The sequence below is a fragment of the Equus asinus genome, chromosome 27 (assembly GCF_041296235.1).
Source record: "Equus asinus isolate D_3611 breed Donkey chromosome 27, EquAss-T2T_v2, whole genome shotgun sequence".
Classification (NCBI taxonomy): domain Eukaryota; kingdom Metazoa; phylum Chordata; class Mammalia; order Perissodactyla; family Equidae; genus Equus; species Equus asinus.
This window is the reverse complement of record NC_091816.1, coordinates 19,910,093-19,926,707: the sequence shown is the minus strand read 5'-3', so window position 1 is coordinate 19,926,707 and position 16,615 is coordinate 19,910,093. Positions and strand designations below refer to the sequence as shown.

The 16,615-nt window shown below is 38.9% G+C and overlaps 1 protein-coding gene across 16 annotated transcripts in view; it reads left to right on the top strand.

Annotated features, from left to right (window-relative positions):
• Nucleotides 1-16,615, top strand: part of MTUS1 (microtubule associated scaffold protein 1) — a 145,369-nt gene that overhangs the window by 42,703 nt on the left and 86,051 nt on the right. For 9 of the 16 annotated variants that reach the window (XR_011498871.1, XM_070500049.1, XM_070500044.1 and 6 more), the window contains 3 exons: nucleotides 3,092-3,195; nucleotides 5,130-7,370; nucleotides 12,221-12,416. Coding sequence is in view for 14 of the 16 variants with exons in the window: in XM_070500049.1 (XP_070356150.1) it covers nucleotides 5,280-7,370; nucleotides 12,221-12,416 (2,287 nt within the window). In the remaining 2 variants the exon portion in view is untranslated. Of the gene's footprint in view, nucleotides 1-80; nucleotides 135-3,091; nucleotides 3,196-5,129; nucleotides 7,371-12,220; nucleotides 12,417-16,615 lie in introns of all 16 variants that reach the window. The other 7 variants (XR_011498872.1, XM_070500047.1, XM_070500054.1 and 4 more) reach the window with 2 other exon arrangements.

The window sequence follows — 16,615 nt, the reverse complement described above, 5'->3', positions numbered from 1 at the left end:
TTCCTGTTTATGTGGCTTCTCTGGAAATTGCTATGATCTTAGGAAACTGACTACTACGTATGCTTGTACTTGGTTCCTAGGGGTGAGATGTGCTTTACTAAACTCAGTGCTGGAGGAGGTTGAGTTTGTAAAAGGTAGGTTGCAAGAGCCAATTTAAGAATTTAACCCTGAATTGTGAAAAATAGTACTGTGGTGAGGCTCAGGGGGTAAAACTGTTAGCTACCTTGAATGGTTTTAATAGGAGGTAGAGATTTATGAATATATCACACATGCTGATGATTTTTTGTTCAACCGCCTAATTCTTGACTTTAGAATAAAATTTGTAGCTTAGATATTGTGCATGTGTCTTCTCTTTTGTTTTAAAGTAAGTTGAAGATCAGGTAATATTTTGGGTTTTAAAGCCTAGAGAGCTGAACTACTCTTGTGATTTGTGAGTCCTTAAAAGCTTTTAAGAGGGCTGACATGATTTCATGATTTGTAAGCTCTAAATTATAACTGTATTTGTATTCATATCTTAAAAGACTACTATGCCATATATTGATATAAATGAGTAAAACTAAAATTCTGTGTGGCTATAAAGTAATGAAACTAGTTTTCACATGTGACTTGTGGAAACAGATTCTTTGTCATAATGACCATATCGGGTAGCAAGTGTAGCTATATTAGGTTCACACTATTGGGCTGGACATTGCAGATACTTGGAAGATGGTAGAAGATACATACTGGTGTATAAGACTACCCAGTTTGCGATTCAGTTGGTAAATAAGGCACACAACAACTGTGTAATCTAATAGTAATCTGCTCCTAGCAACTAATTTGGCTGCGTCATGTAGTTGACTTCTTAGAGATATTTTCCTTATTTGTAAAATGAGGAAGTTTGAATTGGATCTCTAAAATGTCTTCCTGTGTTAATACGATTGTTGTTGTTAGTGCTGTCCAGTCGATTCCGACTCCTAGTGCCCTGTGGACAGCAGAGCAGAAGCCTGCTGCGTCTTTTTGCGCTGTCGTCTCACCTTCAGGGGCTGTATCAGACAGTGCTCCACTTGTATTCATGGGGTTTTCATGGCGAATATTTTCAGAAGTGGGTGGCCAGGTCCTTTTTCCTAGTCTGTCTTAGTCTGGAAGCTCTGCTGAAACCTGTCCACCGTGGGTGACCTTGCTGATATTTGAAATACTAATGGCATAGCTTTCAGCATCACAGTGACACGCAGCCGCCACAGTATGACAACTGACAGATGGGTGATGTGGTTTCATGGCTGGGAAACAAACCCAGGCTGCAGGGGTGCTAGTGCCAAATCTTAACCACTTGAGCACGAATTAACATGAATATAATGATGATTCAACTTTCCAGGTGTATCTATTCACTGTAAGAAATAATGGAATTTTTTATCTTTGGGGAATAAACAATCATTCTTCATAAACTAAGATTTAGAAAGTAACCTTATTTTTGCCAAAGGTGTTGAAATAGCTCGAGTCTTGCACTGGTAGTTCTTTTCATTGACCATTTCTTTTAGTACGTATTTATCAATTTTTAACCTTACAAATCATTATAGAAATACATATTTTGCTAATCTTTTTATTCAAGAGGAGCTACCATATCATATTCTTAAATCTTAAGTAGGGAATTTGTTCTCTCCTGTCCAAATGTTCTCTGAAAAAGATCTCTTTATTTTCCCAAATGGCTCTCTTAAAAAAGGAAACTTGATATTCTACTTTGTTCTGGTAGATAATGCTCCTGAAAGACAACTTGAGAAATTAATCCTTCGGATGAGAATGATTTATTCCAACCTTATTTTTTTTTTTTAAACTCTTTGCTTTTGTTTTAATAAAAAATGTTCCCAAGGTATTAACTTTGAAGGCTTACAAATTACATTGCAGTTATAGAAATATAAAGACATTAGTTCTTGGATCCTGTAAGATGACCTCAAAGAATGTGAGTGTAGCTCGTGGTGGGAACTTGGATACTATTCGTAAGGTAGGAGAGGAATGAAATTGGCCATAAGATAAAATGGCTAACTTGTAACTTTTCTGACGAAATTCCTGAGGGAAGGCAGATCAACTCTTTCTTTTCCATGGCTTTATCTTCATATTGATGGTAACTTGAAGCTATTGTTTAGTGAATGGTGAAGTTGATCTTCCAACTAATCCTGGAACTGATCAGCTTAATTTTAGAAGTTTTTGGGTATCCACATCTGTCCCACTAATTCTTGACTCTGTTCTACAAATGTAGAAAAGACTTAGTCAATTTATTCCATGTCAAAACTCTCCTTAAGTATTTCTTCTGAATGTATTTTTTATGTATTTGTTGGATAACATTGCTTACCAAGTTTGGAATTTGTTTTGTGAATTAAAAAAATTGTAAACCCAGTTGTACTAACCAGTTATGTGAAAGTTGAGTGGTTGCTAGGTTCTTTATTTTCCTATTACTCTTTGTAAGCTACTGACTTGTAAGTCTAGAACACTTAGCCTTAACTTTAGTGGAATTTTACAACTGTTAGAAATATTTTTGTTTACGATGACATGGGAAAATGCTTGAGAGACAAGGCTGAACAAAATGTATAAACTTTAAAAGCAAAGCTCATGTCCTATCTATTATCACATATTAACATATATGTTATAAAGAAGCCTACTTTTTTTTTTTTCATTTAACAATTTGGTGAACTATATAAAAAGCCTTAAAAAAAAATCATATCCTTTGACTGCATAATGCTTTTATTTCCAGGAAATTTTTCCAAAGGAAATAATCAGAGGTAGTTAAAGATTATGAAGATGTTGAGTGTAGTTATTTATAAAGGAGGAAAACCGGAAACAGCCTAAACATGGAATGACATGAAACGGGTGGTATAATTTATCCTATTATACATTTATTTTAAAATAACTTGAAGTGCTTTGATATATGAACCATTTACTTTATTCCATTTTTATCAGGTTGTTTTTGGTGGTTTTTTTTTTTTTTAGATTTTTTTTAAAGTCATCTTTTGTGTGCTTTGGGAGAGGGAGCTAAGGAAGTAAAGCTCCATCAATTGACTCTAATGACTGTTTGTGTAGACAAGTGACTTCCATGATTTATGTTCAATGCTTCTGTTCGCAGTGCTCAGATTCCCTTATACTGGAGTCTCTTAAATGAGGATTGGCCTTCATGGAAACAGAAAGGAGTAGCATGTTTAGTGCTTTTTGAAAATATACCCCACACACGTAAGTCTAAAAAATGAATAAATGTGCTTCTTGATTTAAACATTTAGCTTGAACATGTTTCATACCCAAGAATTAAAAATAATTTGTGTTTCATAAAAGATTTTATTAGGGTGCTAGCCAAAAAACTATTACTTCAGTGATTTCTTTAGTAACTAAAGAGCTGTGGTGGAAAAAAATTGTGATTTATGTTTTGCATGAGTATTTAAATCATATAGCCCTTACTTTAGGATTCAGGATCTCTTTTTGAGTGTATGCTCTCACCCTTGTATGTGCACACATATATGCTGTTGAGATAAACATGGTGGCCTTGTTTCTTTCCCCGAGAAAAGGCTGATTTCAGGATCCGTGGCCAGGAACACACTGAGCGCTGTTAGTAGAGATACTGATCCTTTTAGTTCTTCCATCGTTCCTATTATCCTGGTTGAATTTGGGTCCCTGAAGTTCGAATACAGAGAAAAGATTGCAAAATAGAAAAATGAGATCTGCTCAATTTATAAATTTAAGGTTACAGAGTGTCATTTTTTTCCTCACGGATATTGTGTGTCTTCCGTACTGTGACATCTGAACGACATTAAATACCAGGATTAGAAGTCAGTTCAAGTGAATGTGTATATATATATATCTGGATTATTTATTTGCATTCCTAGCTTGAACATTTGGGCCTTTCTTAAGCATTTCAATTTGACCAAAAGCACAATCAAATTTTAGTTCTGTGCAAAAATCTTTAGATTTGAAAATTTTCGTGTTATTCTTAATGAGTTTTTTAAAATATACAATTCAGTAGTTTCCAGTATATTTACAGCACTGTGCAACCATCACCATAATCTTTAGAACATTTTCATTATCCTCAAAAGAAACACCATCCCAGTTAGCAGTCACTCCTCATTCCCTTCCCTCCTACTCTTTCTCAGCCCTAGAAAACCACTAATCTACTTTCTGTCTCTGTAGATTTGCCTATTCTAGACATTTCATGTACCTAGTATCACATAATATGTAGTCTCTTGTGACTGGCTTCTTTCACTTAATATAATGGTTTTTAAGTTGTAACATTTATATCCATGTTGTAGCATGTATCAATACTCCATTCCTATCTGTTGCTGAAGAATATATTCAGTTGTGTGGGTGTACAACATTTTCTTATCTATTTACCAGTTAATGGACATTTGGGTTGGTTCCACTTTTTGACTGTCCTGAATAATGCTTCTATTAAGAATCATGTACATTTGAGGACTAGTTTTTGTGTGGACATATGTTTTCATTTCTCTTTAGTAGATGCTTTAGAGTTGCTGTGTCATATAGTAACTCTATTGGAAGTTCCTAAAAATGTTAAACAGAGTACCACTTTATTAAGAATCACCAACTTTTTTTTCCTCCAACTTTGAAATGGAATGTTTGAGATAGGGAATGAAAACATGGAAAAGAGAAATGCTAATGTCGTAATGCTTCATTGGTCTTGAGTTCATTTGCTGTGCCTCCGAGGTCTGTCTGGTAATCACGTTCCATGGAAACAATAAGGGACCCTTCTGGAAATGAAAAGGGCATTATCACTAATTAGGGTGGGACAACATAAACTGGGACCGTCCTAGGCAAATTAGGACCAATGGTTACACTGTCAACCAGCCAAAAGAAATGGCTGTTGTCAGATTTAGCCTCCTTCTCTCTTATGACAAGTAAGAACCACTGGGAGTAGGGGGGAGCCATCAGATGTGCAATCAGTCCCAGGGGAAGTTCAGCTGTGTCTTTGTCTTCTTTTCTGTCCCATTCCCTCAAATGAAAAAGTATCTTTGGAAGAGGGTGATACTTCAGCTAATAATGTCTAAGTACCCATATCCATAGTTGTAGGTTCTAAATGTAAAAATAAAGTAACTGAAATTAATCAAGTGATGACTTATTAATTCTTCTAATACTTGAGTTAAATGTTTTATTTCTTCCAGGGAACAACAAATCGTTTCAACTTCAAAGCATCTTAGACTAAGAAACGTTCAACTGTGCTGAAGAACTTAGGAGACAGTTTTTCCTTCCCTCTCATTTGAAAGGACTTAAAGAGGAAATAAAATGGCAGAAGTTTAAAGTTAATATTCAGGATGAATGATGGTAATTCAGATGACAAGACAGGAGATGAACTGCAATCCTCATCTATCAGTGATAAAAACGGAAACACATGCTCATACAACCCCAAATCACCACCTACACAAAACTCTTCAGCCAATACTGTGAATTGGAATTCTGCCAGCTCGGATGACATGGTGGTTGATTGTGAAACCAACTCTGCTGTGGACATTGGTGAATCTGTTTCTTTAAACCCTCAGTGTGTTGAAGTACTTGATCACCAAAAGTCTTCAAGTGGTTTCGTTAGTAAGGAGATGTTAGATATGCACAAAGATTCCACACGGCCGTCTTCTGCACGGGTTGTAGATGGAGAGGAGCCCAAGTACCCACATAACAATTGTCATTCTCTGGAGTCATTTCAGGCCCAGAGTATTGAGACAGCTCTGCCTTTTGTGTGGAGATCTAATGATGATGATTTGAACTGTACAGACTACCCTTCTGCCTTGGAGCTAAACCAAACGTTTGACATGAAAGTGGATAACATTAACTGCACCTTTATCACACATCATGCCATTGGAAACAGTCAGTCTTTGCATACCACTGGAAGTCTGCAACCAACCTGCGTGAGAAGTGGAAATACGTCTTTACCCTGTTGCGTTCATGCATCTTCCCATTCTGATAAGATACACGTGAGAGGAACAAGTTGTGCTAGAGACAGCTTTGAAAACCCTCAGGCCACAATATCAGAGGCCCAAGACATAGCTTACACAGCCTTTTCTGATGTGGTGATGCAAACTGATGTTCCAGATAGTGGAAATTGGTGTCAGTATTCTTTGGGCAAGGTCACCAGTGAGTACACAGATGGATCACAGCAAAGACTAGTTGGAGAAAAAGAGATACAAGCCCTAACACCAGTTTCTGATGACATGGATGTTCCCAATGGGTCTGTATTACAAGAGTTCTTTTGTTTATCTAAAGATGAACCAAATAGTGAGACACATTCACAGAGCTCATATGGGCAAAAGGAAATGAGCCAAAATCTAAGAGAAACAGTGTCCAATTGTCTTATAGATGATGAATGCCCTTTATTGGTGCCAGCTTTTGATACAAGCAAAGCCCAAGTGCTGAACCCAGAACATAAAGTCACTGTGGCTAAAGACACACAAATTGCTTCCAGCGAAAAGGATTTGGGAACTCAAAATCGTACCATAGATTTGATACTGAGTAGCCCACCAGGGCAAAAAGGGGCTTCATCATTTGAACTGACTTGGGATGCAAATGATATGGTCGTTAGCACAAATAACACAATTTGCATGTCAACACCAGTCCTAGAACCCACAAATGCAACCTTTTCTATTTCCCCCATTGAAGCAACAGAGAAATGTAGTAAAGTTGAGAGGAGTAATCGAGAGCTTAGAAATTTACCAAACTTGAAGGGGGCACCTGTGAACAAGTCTAAAGCTAATCTAGGAAAATCAACAGCCAAAACGAATACCCCTGTAGGCAGCAAAGTTAGAAAAACCGAAATTATAAGTTACCCAAGACCAAACTTCAAGAATGTCAAAGCAAAAGTTATGTCTAGACCAGTGTTGCAGTCCAAAGACCCTGCTTTATCAAAGGTCGCACCCAGACCTCAGTCAACCGGTGCCTCGCCACCCTCATCGGTGTCTTCCTCAAGACAGTTGACAGTTTTGAGCAAAACACCAAGATCTGACCTGAATGCGGACACAAAAGCAGAAATCTTAATTAACAAGACGCATAAGCAGCAATTTAATAAACTCATTACTAGCCAGACTGTGCATGTTACAACTCATTCTAAAAATGCTTCACACAAGGTTCCAAGAACAACATCTGCCGTGAAATCGAATCAGGAAGATGTTGACAAAGCGAGTTCTTCTAATTCAGCCTGTGAGACTGGGTCCGTGGTTGCGTTTTTCCAGAAGATCAAAGGTGTACTCCCGGTTAAAATGGAAAGCACAGAATGTTTGGAAATGACATGTGCTTCCAATATCGATCGGATTAGCCCTGCAAAGAAGGGTGAAAAAGAAAATGGGACACCTGTGGAAAAACAAGAGCTGAAAAAGGAAATTATGAATGAGACCTTTGACTATGGTTCTCTGTTTTTGGTAAGTGAAATTTTTGCCTGCTTTAGGGAATAGTGGAGGAAACTGAGGGATATGTGTGCAATTGGTTATCCACTAATAGTCGATAATATTGCAGAACTAGGTGTGCAAATTTTCTTTCAGGTGTTAATATATTATTCAGTAATTCCTTGTCTTAGTACATTGTAGAATGTTAATTGGTTACAATATAGGAAACTTGCACATTGAAAAAAATTCTCAAGTTCAGTATTTCATATTGAGTATGAATGTTCCTTTTAATAGTAAGCTAAAAGAACGGTTACTTTAGTATTTTAGGATAATTAGTTATTTGAAGTTAAACATCTGATTATATTTTACATTTACGAAACAAAGGTTTGTGTGTGAACTTTAAAATGTATCGGCCCACATTTAAGAAATGGCTGGGGAGTGCTGGTAAACAGTATCAACACAAAAATAACTCCTGGTCTTGTGTGAGGAAGCTGCTGTGGGAAGTGGAGCTCTCTTCTATGAACAGGAGGATTCTGGCTTTTGCGTCTGTTCAGCTAATGTCCCTTTGGATAAGTTATCTTTTGAGACCCAAAGGTGAAAGGATTGGATTAGTAGATGTCTGAGGTCACCTGCAGCCCTAACATATTGATTCCCGCTACATAAAAGAAACAAAACCCATTTTATTCATGTCGAGTGAAGAGGCAGGATGTTTTCTGTAGCGCTGTCAGATATTTGGGGTGGGGGAGACTAGATAGTTCCATTTCAAGAATAAAGAATTCACGTGCAATTCAAAGATGATTTTTCTTTGAACGTGCATGTATTTTGACAACAGCATGAAGAAACTGGTTTTCTGAGTTTGTCAGTTGGCAGGCCACGCTTGGGCTTTGTGTACTTGTCCTCAGCCCTATTTTTGGCAGTGGGGACTTAGGTGTATTTTCAGCCCCACGTAGGCTTTGCTTGGGCTTCTGTCCTCTGGGCCAGGAGTGGAGCTCAGTGCCAGGGTAGGAAGGCAGAGGGAACGTCTCTGAGGGCTCATGTCTGAGAGCAGTGAAGCTGGTAAGCGTGGCAAAGTGTTAAAGGGCTGTTTTAAGTGTTTTCAGGGTGCATAGGGAATTGATAGGTCCTTGTAGGAGATTAGGAAAGATGACGATATTCTTGAGCTAGATCAGTTTAGAGATGTTTGGGCTTTTGTAATAAATCATTCTTTTTAGGAAGAATGCTACACCACACTGATGTCTAAACGAATGAGATTGTCTATTGTTTCAAAACTCAGATTTTATTTTTAAGTTCTTTTGAAGTCAAACTTAGGAAACTTGTTTTATAATTTGTAATTTGGTATTGTGCTAAATTATAAACTCTGGCAATTCTAACCAGCATTCTTAGTTTGATGTTTATAGATCAGTACTCCTTGGAAAAGAAGCACTTTTATTTTTTTTAAGATTGATTTATTTATTCTTTTTAAAATTTTTTGGTGAGGAAGATTGGCCCTGAGTTAACATCTGTGCCAATCTTCCTCTCTTTGCTTGAGGAAGATTGTCCCTGAGCTAAGATCTGTGCGAATCTTCCTCTATTTTGTATGTGGGATTCTACCACAGCATGGCTTGATGAGTGGTAGGTCTGTGCCTGGGATCCAAACCTGTGAACCCCGAGCTGCCGAAATGGAGCCTGCGGACTTAACCTCTATGCCTCTGGCCCGGCCCAAGAAGCACTTTTTATCTTAGGACTCTTGCAGTTAGGATTCCTAGTTTTCAGCACTGACACTTTTACTTATCGACTGGGATAGAAAAACATTCTTTTTCCACGATGATGTCTTAAGTGCTGTTTGCTCAGTATCACTACCTGGTACACATTTCCATGTGTGGTGGGATCGGGGCTGGGCAACCCATCACAGGCCACGGGGTTTGTGCTTTTGTACAGAGCTGAACGAATGAACGTTTGCTTCATGTTTTGCTCAAACTCCTGTGTTCGTTGGACACTTCCTTCAGCAGTGCCCGAAGGTTCTAAGTCTGCCCTGGACCTGTGATGAGACAGTCCTGGACGTTAATTTTCAGTGTTCTCTGTTGGTCTTGGGCTGAATTAGGCCTTGAGGTTACTGAATCCTTAGGCTGCCTCCAACCTCACAGCTCTTTGGTGGTTAGGGTTTATCTGAAACTTCAGAAAGGTTCATATTTAGAAGGAATTTGATTTTAGTTTGATACAGGTTGAGTCTAGCTACCCATTACAGAGGTCATGTATTGGTGACAGTGTGTTAGAAAAAGGGAGTGGTGAGTTATCTAAAAGGAAAGGGATCGGGGCTGACCCAGTGGCATAGTAGTTTGTGTGTTCTGCTTCAGCAGCCCAGGGTTCCAGGGTTCAGATCCCAGGTGTGGACCTAACACTGCTCATTAAGCCATGCTGTGGTGGCATCCCACGTAAAATAGAGGAAGATTGGCAACAGATGTTAGCTCAGGGACAGTCTTCCTCACACACACATAAAAATAAATAAAAGGAAAGGGATTGATATTTATTTGATGCCTGCTCTGGACTACTTTGCTCAGAAAGCTTTCATATATGTCATTGAATTTCCCCAGTAATAATCAGGTGCTTTATATGTCACCATTTACTCTTCCCAATAACAACATCCCATTTTAAACCCTCATAGAAGACACTTAAAACACACATAGCTGGTAAATAGGAAAACTGAGATTCAAACTCAGGTCCTTTGACTTGAATCCTGGCCGTTTCTGCTCCGTACACCACAGGGTTTCAAGATTTTTGTGGAATGTTGGCTCTGCAAGGCAGAGTAAGTCTGATTTGTTAAAGATTCACTTATTCTAAGTTGGTTTACTTTTTAGAAGGTTTTCTCAGGGGATCCCCTTAGCCGGTTTTACAGTAGAGGTAGAAGATCTTAGCTTTTTACAATTGCCTGCTTTTCTTGGCCAACTTTGTGTTGCTTTCCAGCGTTCTCTTGGGATATTGCCTTTTAAAGTTAGTTTTAATCCACCTAGTGTATGAATTCAACTGCCATCAGCATGTGGCTTTACATATCTCTGTTGGAAATTATCCACTTATGTCTTAGGAAACAAAGAAGGATAGTGGGGAATACGCAACATAGAGGTTAAGAGCATGGATTTTGGAATTAGACATGATTTCACATTGTAGCTCCATCATTTACTGGCACAGTGACCTTGGGCAGCTTACTTAGTCTCTGTGAGGCTCAATTTGCTTTTGTGTAAAGGGAGAATACAAATTATAGCTCATGATGTTGGAAATTGTTCTTTGAGTAACGGTCAGGCTCTCATTTCTTCCCGCGGAATAGAAACATTTATTGGGTGTCTACTGTGTGCTGTGTATGATGGTGATGGTTGTTCAGATATAAAGAAGAAAGACACAGCCCATGGCCAAACCTAGTGCAGTGGGTATTAATAGAAGGTAAACCAAGGGGATGTTCAGTACTAAGTTGAGAGTATGTGTAGACTGCTGTGCCGTAGGAGGCGGAATGGGGTAAGGGCAATGGGGAGAGTGTCAAGGAAGGCTTCTAGGAGAGATGCCATGTTAGTCACTAGCTGGAACTTAAAGGGCAAGTATGAATTGGAAGGGTATTTTGGGTGGAGGAAATAATATATACAAAGATAAAGAAATATGAGAATATACTGTCATTCAGGAGACTCTAGGTGGTGAGTATGATTGGAGCTAAGGATGCGGAATCACGAACAGTAAGGAATAAGCTGAAGAGGATGGCAGGGGCTGCCACATCCTAAAGGTCTTGGTGTGCCTTGTTAAGAAGAGTTGACTTTGTCTGGAAGACAGAGGGAAGCCATCTAACCCAATCTGGACTTTAGAGAGAGTGCCTTAGCAATGGAGTAGAAGATGAATTGGAGGCTGGTAAGACCAGAAAGATCCTGAGGACATGGTTTTGGTAATCCTGGCAAGAAATGATGCAGCCCTGTGCTAAGGCAGATGGAAAAGGGAGAGAATGCCATCAAGAGTTTAGGAGATAAGCAAGGAAGCACCTAGAAATAGCTCTCACTGTTTAAGTTGGGTGCCTGGGCATGTTTTGGTGAATATGGGAAGAGATAAGTTTTGAGTTGGATGGGTAAAATTAGTTTAATTTTAGACATGCTTCATGTTCTTCTGTAAAATGAGGAATGATAAAAGTATCAGCCTTATAGGGTTGTTATGAGGATTAAATGAGTTGATATATTTAAGACTTAAAGTGGGTATTTTCCATTCTGTGACGGCTATATGTTAATTAGTAAAAAACAACAATAGTAAGATTGTTGTTGACATTGTTAGGTAGAGGTGCCTGAAGGATGCTAAGTGAGCAGATGCAGAAAGAAGCTAAATATATGGGAAACTCCAAAGAGAGTGCGGCTGGGACATGTGGACTTTGGATACCACAGCGTGTAGTTGGCAGTTGGAACAATGGACAAGGTCATCAAGGGAGAGTGTATGGTGAGGAAAGAGAACAGGGCCGAGTTTAGGATCCTCATGACAACTAGCATTTAAAGGTGCAGAAGCACAGGATCCAGAGAAGGAATAACCAGACAGATAGAAAGAAAACTAGGAAAGATCTGTGTTGGAGAAACCAAAGAAAGATGGACTCATCAGCATTAGATGCCATTGAGAAGGGCCTGCGGGGAAAGGATTGAAAGCTGTAGCTTGAATTCAACTTGTGGCACTGGGCATCTTGGGAACCCTTCAGCTGTTGGGGACAGAAGGCAGATCATGGTAAATTGAAGAGTACATGATTAACAGTTTTAATTTCTTCCTAGTAAAAATGAAAATGAATTATCCATCTGGCATATCTGGTTAGACAGAAATTGGTTCTTTCACATAGCTAACACCACAAGGAAATGGTTTGAGGAAGGAATGATCTGGACTAAGATCTCACTGTTTTTTCATAGGGTTCTGCTTCAAAAACTGCAACCACCTCAAGTAGGAATATATCCAAGTCTGACTCCTCCAGTCTGAGGAAAACGCCTGGTCCGAAAGCCAAAGTGGGGCCTTCTGTTTCCTGTTTGAGGCGAAACAGTGACAGTAGAAATCTTAATTCTGATCGAGGCTTAACTCCTCAGAGGATCAGGCGTGTGTCCACTTCCGGTAAGAATAAAATAATTCAGTTGTGTCTTATAGCAGTTTATGAATTATTTGAATGTAAAATCAGGCATGTCAGAAAGCAGAAAGACAGATAACGCATTCTGTCACTAAAGTGTTTAGCCTTCTGTGGACCAGCATGTTGCAGAGGGAAGGTAGAAAAAGAAGTCGAAGATGTAACCTTATCTTTGAGCAACATAAAGGCTAGTTGGGGAGAGAGGGATGTGCATAAACCAACTTCTAAGCTATTTGGAAGCATTACGTATATAAATATGCAATTGGGTACTTGTTATATATGAATCATTTCATTTTGAGTTTTTTTTACATATTACGTGCTTAATAATATTTGTGTTATTTATTAGATTCATGATGTACCCTCACCACGTGTGAAGAGATTTTTTTCTTGAATTTTGCTGAAAGATGTATTATAAGTTTTCAGGGATATGAGGGTGACTAAAAAAGTTAAACTTTTCTAATCTGAACTTTTCTTTGTGTTGGTTTGTCTTTTAGAAGCAGTAGTTGTAAGTTCATACTAGGTTTATGAAATCTGAAGCTTTAGAGTAGCTAAGTGTCTTACTAATTTGGCAGACGTACAGATTTCTCTGTGTTACAAATCAGAACAGGAAGTGAAAGACTCGGCCTATTCCACAGGGACTAAGATAAAAAGCCTGCTGGCCCTTCAGTTGACTGAGAACATTCTTCAGGGAACACCCCTTATTTTAGCAGGTACAACCTTGAGCAAACTAAAGGCATGTCAGAGAGGTTTAGAAGTAAATTCCTTTATAAAAATCATGACTCCTGTTGAATGGTCTGAACCAGAAATGTGTGTCTAGAGTGATGTGTCCACACCAGTGAGCACATTTTACAGAAACCAACAAAACCAGCCGAATCCCAGAGAATCTCTTTACCTCTGCACACCTTCGTATTTCTAGGTTTTATTTTCTCATCCTGTTAAGAAGCCTCTACAGCACGGCAGTGTTTTAAAGCTGGTTTATTTAGATTCAGGCCAGCATCATGGTCCAGAGGAGCAAACCCAGGAAGAGGTATGGGGGAGGAAGAGGGATTTGCAGCACATTTTCATCGCATCCCCAGGGGAGCTTGTGGGAAAGAGGAATTTGTCAGCTTGAAGCGTTCATCATTTGGGAGAAAAACGGAAGAGAAGCTAAAGACATCGGGCGAAGCAATGATCCCTATTTTTGGATATTGCCACAGCTGGGGAGTTGAGGCGTAAGTGAGGTTAAAGCTTTGGTTCTTACTGTGGCAGATAAGGCTCATGGTGTTTGCCAGATGGTGGGGAGCTCCACTCCTACTTGGATGTTAGGAGCGCCTGTGGCTTGGTGGCACGTAGAGCCATGGGCACTGGCAGCCCGGCCTGTGGTCAGGAGCCCCCTATTCTAGCACCGCTCTGGCACCAGTGAGCTGCTTGAGGGAGTCGTTTATCCTCCCTGGGCTTCTGTGAGTTCTCTGAAGGGTGAGGGTTTGAGAATATCAGGCCAGAAGGTCAACATTTGCAGCCCTTGTCTCTCTAGGGGCAGTTTGGAGCCCACCTAATTTTTGAGTAGTGACTGCTACTGGCATGCTTCTCTGGGCCGCATGATGCTCAAATCCCAAAAAACCTGAAGTATGCATACTTTCAAGAAATGAGGCCAGTATCCAGGATATATTTTAAAAGATGGAATTCTTTTATGTAGATGATCAGTCCCACCAAAGAGCAAAGCATTTTTTAAGACCCTTTATTGTATACTGCATAATATCAAGCCTTAAAGAGGGAAAAGCAGGTCTGTTTAGTCTTCATGAAAGACAGGGAAGGGCTGGCCTGGTGGTGCAGTGGTTGAGTTCGTGAGCTCTGCTTCTGCAGCCCAGGGATCACAGGTTCAGATCCTGGGTGTGGAACTATGCACCACTTATCAAGCCATGCTGTGGCAGCATCCCACATATAGAGGAGGATGGGCACAGATGTTAGCTCAGGGCCAATCTTCCTCAAAAAAAAAGGGGGGGAAATTTATTGAGCTTTTATTACACTCTATAAATAAGCTTGATAACTAAGTTATGCATTCAGAGTTTTCAATCTGAGTTAAAATCTAAATTATATTTTACCTGGTGGTTTTCTATATATAAATAGGAAAAAAAATTAAAGGAACCAGAAACTTTATGGAGTTGCATTTGATTTTATATTTTAACCATTGGAAGGCTAACTTGTTTATGCTGTATTATGTTTTTAAGAAATTAACAGCAACCAATTTGTTTGGATGCTCACAATAAATTGAGAGGTATTTGTTGTTGGAGATGGGAAACTTGATCACTGCAGAGTTAAAAGTAGACCAAAATCCAGGAGCAAAAACAATGTGCCTTTAGATCATTGAGAGCATGTTGCCATTTACTGTACAATGAAGTGTTTGTGTATTAGAAAATTGAAACCAAATGGATATCCTCTGTATCATACAAAGTTACTCTACTGAAAGGTAAGCAGCCGGAATGTTCCAGCTAACTTGGGGTTTTCAATAAATCCTTTCAGAGAACTAAGTGGAAAACCAGACCTGGCATTGAGAGAGCCATTTTCTTGAAGCTTTAAAATGAATATGATAAAGAATTATAATTAAACCAAATGGAACTCTTCCATTTTGCTTGTCAAACTCTGGAAATGGTAGTATACAACATAATGACTGTAGTTAACACTGTCGTATGATATGTACGAAAGATGTTAAGAGAGTAAATCCTGAGAGTCATCACAAGGGAAACAAAATTCTTTTTCTTTTTATTATATCTCTATGAGATGATGGATGCTAACTAAACTTATTGTGGTTATCACTTCATAATATATGTAAGTCAAACCATTATGCTGTACATCTTAAACTTATACAGTGATGTATGTTAATTACATCTCAAGAAAATTGAGAAAAAATAAAACCTGGAAATTTATATGGAATCAGATTATGAATGATTATAACAAACCAACTCCAAAGTATCTTTGCCTCTTTGGAGTAGGTGTGTGTTTTAACCACTCAGTTAAATAGGTGAGATAGTGAGAGAAACTATTTCTAATAATAATTATCATGCCAGTGATAGCAGCTCACTTTCTAAATGCTTACCAGGTTCCAGGTTCTGTCTTAATCATTTCACATGTAAGTTCATTTAATCCGCGCAATAGTTTTGGGAGGCTTATCTCCATTTTACAGATGACGAAACCACCATAGAGAAGTTAAATAATTCATCAAAGTTATGCAGCTAGAAAGTGGCAGACGTAGGATTCAGACCAGGCAGTGGGGCCCCAAAGTCCGTGCTCTCAACCTTCACTTTCTTAGTCTAAAGAAGTGCAATGAGTAGGACTGTGAGTTTTGAAAAAGTAAGATTCTTACGCTCAGCTGAATGGTTTAGACGCTGTGGCATTTCTCTTTTTAGGCCCTTGGCTTAAAGTTCTCTATCAATTTACCATGGTATAAGTGGTTTTACATGGTCATTGCAAATTCATGCTGCTGAATAAATTACTGCTTAGTAAATACTTCATGATCAATTCAGACACCTTCAAGAGACCCGCCTGCCACCTGCTTTCAGAGGCAACACCGGTTCTTACCAGGTTTTAGATTATAGATGTGTGTGTTCCTTCATACAAACATGTTATTGCCCTTCCAGCCACCAGCCTGACCAGGTAGGATTACGGAAGTAGTACAGAATATACTCGCTGCCTTGTGGATCCTTTAACCTACCCCGCGAGGGCAAATGCATGTTTATGCAGCAACCACAAAGCAGGACAAAGGGATGTGTAAGGGGTGTGGGAAAGGCCCGTGAGTCCTTGAGGACTTTGAGGACGAGAAGAATGTTAAGGAGCCAATCTGATTATACCAGAGCCTGAAGAAAGGCCTCATGAAAGAGGGAGTCTTTAGTTTTCTTCTAGAGGAAGAGAAATAACATTTCAAAAGGGTTAACCTTTGTTTTAATTCAGTTTATTGTGGGTTAGTAAAATAAATTCCTCTCAAACCAGGAGTACATCTCTAACTTGTTATGACTTGCCTATCATTATAGGTTTCTCTTCTTTCTTGCTAAGTTATTTCCTCCTTAGTTATTTTTGTAAACTGATTTTTTGTTTACTTAGTGTTAAAAGGAACTTGAAGTCTTTTCAACTTACTTTTATATCGTTTTGGCCTTTTCTAGTGAGAGTTTGAGAGAGATACCCAGCAAAATTATGAGAAATGTATTCATGCATAAAT